The sequence below is a fragment of the Suillus subaureus genome (genome assembly GCF_016647635.1).
Source record: "Suillus subaureus strain MN1 chromosome Unknown BJ212scaffold_286, whole genome shotgun sequence".
NCBI classification, from domain to species: domain Eukaryota; kingdom Fungi; phylum Basidiomycota; class Agaricomycetes; order Boletales; family Suillaceae; genus Suillus; species Suillus subaureus.
The window spans coordinates 1-9,171 of NW_024538842.1; the positions used below are offsets into that span (position 1 = coordinate 1).

Below are 9,171 nucleotides of genomic sequence, written 5' to 3' on the forward strand. Positions count from 1 at the left end.
GTCTGGCGGGCAGAGTCGTCATCCAAAGCTCCCAAACGAGAAATTCGCTTTCTGCCTGCTCTCATGTCCATTCACACACAGGTGTGGAGGGCAGTCTTTGGACGCCCCGCAGATGCAATAGAGAAGAGCGTGGAGAATGAAGATGAATGTATGATCACTCCATTCGTTTTACCGGACTGCTGAGTGATCTCCATCTCAAGACATGATTATCGACAATGATCCTCCGATCGAACGTCATATATCTGTCCCTAAAGATATGAATCAACTTAGTTGTTCTTCATTCACTGCTGGGGTCGTAGAAGCGGTCTTGGACGGACTAGGATTGGTAAGTTTTTCATTCTCGGACAACTTCTGTACTGATATGTGCACAAAGCCTGCACGTGTGACAGCTCACCATACCCCTACACAGCAGTTTCCATCGCGTACGACTATACTCATTAAACTTGACAAATCTGTACTAGAAAGGGAAGAAATCTCAAGTGAACACGTTCTGCAGTCTTCCCATGTTCCATCCTCTCATCACGAAGAACGATAAGTATTGGTGTGTAACCGATCACTAGCAATACCCCATACTGAGAGACCTGCAATGATAGCCCATCAATTCCCGTGGACTGTGCATGCAGAATAAGTTACTGCCCTTTCACGAGCCCAGGGAGAATCATGTATTCAGATCCATATCGTGACTCGAACTACCTCACAATCAGCAAAAGAGTCCAAGAACATCGTTCGTGCTGGCTCCTCAGCTTTCAAACTCGCACAGATCTGCACGAACATCGTCAGAGATGGTCTCGAGGCTGCACTTTATTTCCCTTTCATTCAGCACCTTGTTCATGTCTATTTGGGGCAATAAAAACCATATCATCCACAGAATTATCATTCCAACATCGCTCCGATGGTTCCATGTCAAGTTTGATTACAGGTAGAGCGTCAGGTGCAGGTGTAGACAGCTTGACCGTTGCATTTTCTCGTTTCTGACTTGGCTCGGGGTGTTCTTGGACCCAATCATAGTCTTGTATCCTCGAAATTGGCTCCTAAAATACATAGACGAAAGGAGACAATGGAGCAAGACCCATCGTTGGCTGGCGGCTCCCTATGATGCCTTGGGATGGTATGCCCTCTCTTGGTACTATGTCGAGCCGTTGTGAGAGAAGGTGAGAGAGATAATCAAAGAAGATGCTCGAGAGATAGCTTGGCGAGGGACAATTGCGAATGGGCACACCGAAAATGCCATTGCTGAAGGAGAAGAGGCTACCAGCGTTGTCGGGGAGCCAAATGGACTCTGTTCTTGACTGATCATCTCCTTGATGATGGGCTCTTTTCATAGCTATGTACTGGCATGCATGCGGTATATTTCTGTTTAATTGGTAAAGTCTTATCAAGCTTACCTCAAGCCAAGTTGACCGCTTTAGGCACGACGTCCGTAATAATAGGCACTATCATGGTCTTCTCAACTGATACTAACACCGAAGAAAGTGTCAATACGCTTAGCGGCTCATTCTATTTGATCCACAAGACATCTATTACTGATCCTGATAAGATCCTCGATGGTTTTGATTCGCAGCATTGATGTGTCACCTCCCATGGTGAACTGCTCATGTGCATGGGCATCAGACTATCAACAGCTCAGTGAACTGTACCACTGCTCTTATACAGGCGCTGTGATCACGAGAACAGCTACTTTGGACGGTTTTGAAGAAGATGAAAGTCATACTGTACGTACTGCTCCGACAATCTTTCATACGTCTAACGAGGTTGATTGCTCAGGTAGCGTTCATGAAGGATTCCCTTTCGTCCCTTAATTCGTACGGATATTCACCCCATCCATTGCATGAATATCTCGCATGGATTCGAGAGGTCTTAGGAGAAGGACCATCTCCCAAACCGTTCATAATCAGCATCACGGAGTCTAGCGCCGAGAGGCTTTCTGAAATGTTAGTCGCGATCCAACAGTTCCGCGCGTCAAATTCTACATGGCACTCTCGTATCGCTGTCGAGTTTAACTCCAGCTGCCCAAATATCAAAGGCCATCCTCCGCCCTCGTACCACCTTCCTTCTCTCAAGCCATATCTTGACGTCTTCGCAAAGGCTTTCCAGGATGACTCGACGCTTACAATCGGGCTCAAGCTCCCGCCGTACATCATAGCAACCCAATTTCGTGATGTCATCGAATGCATTTCGTCTTACACCCGTACCGATTCTGGTAACCCCACAAATCCAATCGCTTACTTCACGTGCACAAACACTCTCGGAAACAGCCTTGTCTTTGCTGATCAGACCCCCACCCCAGATGCAAAGATGGACATGTCCCGGTTTGCCGTGCCTCCAGGTTTGGGTGGCCTCGCAGGCGAGGCTATTCATTCCATCTCCCTAGGGAATGTGTACACCTTTTCACGACTTCTTGCGGAGTCAGATGACCCGGCGATGCGGGAAATTGTCATCATTGGCGCTGGGGGCGTGACATCCCCAGAAGCTGTTCGGCGGATGAATCGTGCCGGTGCCAAGATCGTAGGTTGTGCAACGTTGTTGGGCAAAGAGGGCGTCAAAGCCTTTAAGATCTTGTCTAGAAACTCGTGAATAAGTTTGTTGTTGGTAAAGGTTACATTCCGACATATGTATGTCTATCCACGATGGTTCGATATGTATAAGGGTAAAGCTAAAAGGCTACAGATGAATGCGAGCGTGATTAGGATGGGTCTAAGGCGTTTGTTGGGGTAATAATATTGTATCACAAAAAACGTTCAGTAGGATGGAAAAGTTGTGTACGAGTGAGACGAATTGGTACTATAGCACAGCGTTGAAAATGTGTCCCATGAGAAGGCAGAAAAGTCTGGAGGGGAGGGAGTCAATGCGGAGATATTACCGCCGCCGTCGTTCTTATCTGTGTAGTCTATGAACAAGGCTGAAGATTCGCTATAAAGTGCCACAGGCAGTGGTGAGAGCCTGGCACTTTGGTACAGAGGATAAAAGTCAGGCTGGGTGAGGAGCAGTGGGTGTGTCGGAGAAGTACTCGATATTGGTTGATCGGTGTCATACGGTGCTTGGTGAGGCTGCTCGCTACATTCGTAGGATTTTGTAATGGTCTTGGCCATAGTGAGCTGCATGGAAACGATGAGAGGATGTCAAATGCCGAGAAAATATGCGCACCGGTGGAGAAAACTGAGTGGCACCTGTAAAGTCGCAGATTGAAGGACTGGTTGACTTGGTAGTAGGTGGCAAAAGAGGGCTGCGGAATGGTTGTATCTCGCGTCCGTCAAAGTCGCCTTCACAAGGAGGCTGTATGCCCTTGGATGATGACCCACTCCTTGAATCAGGGGATGACGTAGAAGTTGTGGCTTTCATAGTGTCGTCGATTTCCTTGACTGCGACCTCGAGTTCTTCGCCATGCTTGCCTGCAAGAAGGAGTTCAGCGACTTGCTCGCAGCGTCTCTTATCTTCCGTGCCGTTCCTCTGAACTCTTCGTTTGGTAGGCTTTTTGGCGCGTAGGACAGGATGAAACCTGTAATTTGGGTACTTTATCGCATGGACGGCCTTCTCCGTTGCAGCCTTATTACGCCAAACCTGTTTCTCTGATTCGGACAGGCGATTCCAACAGTGCGCGATTATGCGCGTGATGTGTCGATTGTCACGCTCAATATTCGTTCCGATTTTCTGTGCGGCAGCAAAAGCAGAGCGGAAGAGCATGAAAGCATTCCGCGGACGTGGTACGTGATCTGGGTCTTTGCTACGCGAGTATCCACGAGAACATGGTATGGGCATACTCGCAAGAGCGGCGGAGGAAGGAAAGGACGATGGGAAGGGAAGTGCGGAACCCAGCTTTACGGAATTTATATCTGATGCTGAGGAAGTGGAAGCATGTGAGGAGGATACCGATTCTGGCGAAGGTATGCGCGTCGATACCGACTCAACTCGGCGCCATTTAAAACCAGGGGGGACTAGAGGACTCTCAAATTGGGGAGGTGATAAGAAATTATATGCTGGATCACCGTTATGATCCAGGAGATCTGGTATATATGTTAAACTGTTAGTTCAAGAGAGCAAAAACCACCACAGGGTTTATTGTACGCACCGTAAGATGAGATGGAGTTCAAATCGAACTGAACAATGTGTGCATCAGGAACTGCCATCTCAGATGGTGGGATCCGAGTAGGGTGTTAAAACGTTTGGAAACCATACTATCGAAATCTGCCCTTTATAATCAGGACTGTAATATTGAAGGTGGCGGAACTTGGAGGTGAAATTAATGCTTACACTTTCACAATGTCACATCGTGATATCCGAGTCTCCATTTGAACCGTCATCCCTCGTTGTGATCACAATTAGTGTCCGCTTATAGAGTGTGTGATATCTAGTAAAGGCAGTGTTCGCTGAGTGCCGGGGGCACGTTGCACATCGAGTATAAGGGTCATCATGCATTTGGCAAGGGCCGATGAGAATTTCTGCTCCACATTGAAGAAGTCCGGGAATGGGGCCGGTTAACTTGATCAGATCTCTTTACTCTCTAGCAAGCCATTGTAGCACGTTTTCACCGTGTGGTCCGGTGAATGCCGTTTCGTGAGCCCAGGGACTTTTGTGATTTGTTTCAATGGCTACTGTACCATTTCATTCAATTCGACAGCCTCTTGTGACCGTGACATCAAAACCCATTTCGACACGCCGACACAGGAGCACGTGACATGTGACAGTGAGTACAATTTCGACACACTTGATTTTTTAATGTACATGCATGTGTAACAATGAAATAGTATCATCCTAACATTACCTCACTCCTTCCAATAATGAGCAGCTCATCAATACTTACTATGAAAGTCTTAAACATACCATATTAGGCAAAACTATGACACTAGTGACAATAAGGTGGACAATGAAGTGAAGAAGATCGCAAGTATTGGATACCCTGTGATTTATACCCAGATGCTCATTTCTCAATTTCCAGGTCACTGTTGTGAAACAAGGTGCTGCTCCAGTAGACCCAATGTCTGGCCCCATTAGTAAGTCCTATAGGCATGCATTGAGACCATGGAAATGACTGGAATGTCTAGATACACATCAAGTTTACTCAAGTGCTGAAAGTGTTTGGGATGCAATGCTCAACCAAACTGAGGTTGGCTCTAATAAGAATAAGTGAGTACACATGTGCATGAAGATTTTTATACATTCTTATCCAAGTACATAGATTCTATGTAATACAGCTTCTGCATCCTATTGGCAATGACACACAATCCTCCCTTTACATGTGTTGGGGTTGTGTTGGTGAGAATGGTGCAAGCCAAATCAAGGTTGGTCCCAGTGTTTGAATTTTGCACTAGAAACTGATTATATCAGGGACCATGACCATCTGCTTCTGCTATTAATGAGTTTAAGAAGCAGTTCAGGTTGAAATCTGGTGTTGCATGGCCCCAACATTTTGGGATGGTGGCTGGGAAGGGTAAGTGAATATTTTTTTGGGGGTCCAACCCACATATGAACACCGGATAACCAGGAAAATATACATGATTAGGTAGACACATTCATAGGTTCAAATGCAAAGGTGTAGCCTAATATCTTCTGCAGAGCTGTCATATCCCACAATCCGGACCCACATTCCATCATATTCCCACGCCTTCCGAGCCTATGTCTGGACCCCACTTCATATCCAACTCATTCCCAGATCCCCTTCCACTGTGTGCTCCACACCTCAGCAGGATTGACTATGCTCTGGATTTACCCCTGAGCTCTGGATCATCAGATCTCCACTGCTAGCCTGAACCATAACCCCCTGTCCCATCCACCCTATGTACACTCCATCCAGTAAGACATCTGGACTTCATCTTGCCTCGGATTCCAGACTCTATCCACCTTCTCATATCCCAGTCCTGTATCCACCTTGTCTTCTGGATCCCCAGATCTCTGGACCTATTCCCACCCTCTGTCTGATATCCTGCACCTATCCCCATTTAGGCATTCTCTACCTTCTGGCTTTCGGTTACCTCTTGTTCCATCTTGCTTATTGATCCTTGTATGAGTCTTCATCTCCAAGTTCATTTACTTATGTTCCATCTTACTTACTAATGTGTTTCCACATGCTCGTACATAGCTTTGCTCCTTTGCTTACTGATCCCCTCAGATATTGTTCAGTATATAACCCCTGTAGATACTCCTGTAGTTCCTTAGTTTGAATATCAACTTAGACTTGCCCAATCTTCTCTCGGACTTTGGTCCACCTAAGTCTGTCCTACCCATCAGGCCTAGGGATTGATTCCCTAGGCCAGAGCTTTGCCTTTCCGGCACTTACCCTCTTTCCAGACTTAGGTCCAATCCCTGTCTCTCCAACTCTACCTTAGGGTAGTCTACCTCTGTTTGTTTCTACATTGGACTCTGTCCGATGTAGCCCCTATTCCTTCCGGACCTCCGGACCTCCTGTCCCTCATACCTCCAGGCATCCTGTCCTTCGGACATTCTGCCCTCCGTACCTTCGGACATTCTGCCCTCCGTACCTTCGGACATTCTGCCCTCCGTACCTTCGGACATTCTGCCCTCCGTACCTTCGGACATTCTGCCCTCCGTACCTTCGGACATTCTGCCCTCCGTACCTTCGGACATTCTGCCCTCCGTACCTTCGGACATTCTGCCCTCCGTACCTTCGGACATTCTGCCCTCCGTACCTTCGGACATTCTGCCCTCCGTACCTTCGGACATTCTGCCCTCCGTACCTTCGGACATTCTGCCCTCCGTACCTTCGGACATTCTGCCCTCCGTACCTTCGGACATTCTGCCCTCCGTACCTTCGGACATTCTGCCCTCCGTACCTTCGGACATTCTGCCCTCCGTACCTTCGGACATTCTGCCCTCCGTACCTTCGGACATTCTGCCCTCCGTACCTTCGGACATTCTGCCCTCCGTACCTTCGGACATTCTGCCCTCCGTACCTTCGGACATTCTGCCCTCCGTACCTTCGGACATTCTGCCCTCCGTACCTTCGGACATTCTGCCCTCCGTACCTTCGGACATTCTATTCTTCCATCCTGTTTCCTGTAGAAGTATTACCTTGCAGTGGGAACTCTCCTGAACACTTCCTGCGTTCCTCCAGAACTCTCCCGCGCTTCTCCGGATGTTTCCCACGCTCCTCCGGAAGTCCTCTAGCACTCCACCAGAGTAGCCAGCCTGCAGAAGTCCTCTGGACTTCATTGGACCATCATCAGACTTCATATGAAATGAAGGGCACATACTTGGGTAAGGGGCACAGCATATGAGCTGAGGCCAAGCCCCTCTGAGTCAGTCTCTCTCTCCTTTGAGCAACATGGTTCTTAACAGTATATTCAAACTCACACCTTACTGAGTATACTTACTTCTACTACTTGCATCCATGACCCTTGAGCATGATCTTAACAGTATATTTGAACCCACACCTTACTGAGTATACTGATCTGTTGCATCATACTTCATTCTGGTCTGACCCCTATCTCTCGGAAACTATGGATTCCTCTTCCAACTCCTCTGCATTCGCATTTCTGGACACCCTCCAGAAAGTCTGCATTTTTTCTGGAATTCATTTCCACTCCACTCCGTCATCATGACATCTGCTCCTGAAGCCAAACAGGAATGCCACCTGAAACCTCATTTTTCCATCTCACTATGGCTCATCCTAGATGGATCTGCCTATGTGTGGCCTTGGACTGGCTCAGTCACCTCCAGAATGCTTTGCCATTCAACTCCTTTGGATTCTCCTTGTCCCACTTAGGATACACTTGCTTACCCACCATGATCTGTTGATCAATAGGGTATTAAGCAAAACCTTCTCCGGGTGCTACTATCAGAAATGCCTTTGACTCCTGATGTCTCTCATCTGCTTTCCTGTGGAACCCCTGTCTCTGCGCTAGCCATGTCCTTTCCTCCAGTTTATGTCCAGTCCATCACCCAGTTACTTTGTAGTGGTCTTCATTTACCCTCCTTGTAGAGAACTCCATCTTTCATGATGGTTTTCTGCCAAGTGTTTGGGTTTTGTTTTCCTCTGGCAATAGTTCCATTGGGTCCCAGCCCCTACTCCTGCCCCATTTACACCACCTCCATTTCCAATCCTCCACCTCCATGTCCACTCCATATGCATTTCTGATCTGCACCCCTATTTCCACTCTGTGTCTACTTCCGCTCCAGAACCCTTTCCTGCAGTCCAGAGCACTCTGCATGTATTGTCCTGAACCTTCGAATTCATCTCCTGTAAAGGGGGGATAGGGACTCTGCTTAACTGCTACGTCCTGTGCAAGTTCCTGACTGACTTCTGGCTTCATTCTCCTCATCTGATGTTTTTTGCCTTTCCACCACTAAACCTTCAGGTTCCAGAAAGCAAAAACCTCTGGAAAGTGTCTCTCACACTCTCCAGCAGTAGGACTTGGAAAACCCTCTGCTCATCTGAGTCTCCAGAATCTTGTTGGTCCTTGCCAGGCCTCCTTCCTGCCCCTCTGAAGTACCAATCTTCCGACCATTTCCAGGACAGTCATACCCCTATATCTCTGGACCTCAACACTCTGGATTTCTGGTGGCTTCTTCATGAAGGCCTCTACTCCATACCTCCCCTCTGCAACTGCACAACATTTTCCATCCATCTGTCATCCTTCATTTTCCATCCTTCATCCTTTCCACTGTGCAGTAGCAAATCCTGACTTCTGTTCAACCCTATACCTCTGAAGCTCGTAACTCCAGATCTCCAGAAGCTTCCTTGATGGATGCTCTCATTGATACCTCCGAACAACTCCTTATCATCTCTGGATGTTTCCAGATCAGCATGGATATGCTTTGTGCTTACTCTTCATTGCTGCTGATACCACTTCTGCTCCATGTCCTATCCAGTATTTCATCACCAATATGTTTTCCAGGATTCCCTCCAAGTCCAGGATACTCACTGGTGATGCATCCGGACCTTCGGAAATTTCAGCACCAAAGCTCCCACTTCACATTGCAGCTCATCCATCCATTCCAGTCCACTGATGATCTGTTCACACTATCCACTTCATTCCTCCGAACCTCTGTGTTACACCTCTCTGTTTCAGACCTCTGCTCCGAACCTCTGCCCCACACATCCATCCTCATCCTCTGTCACTTTTCCACTCTGCAACATTTTCTGTCTGTCCTCCATCTGTCCTCCATCTGTCCTCCGTCCATCCTCCATCCATCCTCCATCCGTCCTCCATCTGTCCT

At 47.7% G+C, this 9,171-nt stretch overlaps 1 protein-coding gene across 1 annotated transcript; it reads left to right on the forward strand.

Moving 5' to 3' along the window:
- Positions 1–535, forward strand: BJ212DRAFT_1290873 (NO signaling/Golgi transport ligand-binding domain-containing protein; the record flags this gene model as incomplete). The annotated part of the gene is made up of 3 exons (XM_041332096.1): positions 1–148; positions 201–325; positions 374–535. Coding segments are annotated over 3 exons (435 nt in total), but the record flags the coding sequence as incomplete, so codon positions are not given.
- Positions 536–9,171: the final 8,636 nt, after the last annotated feature.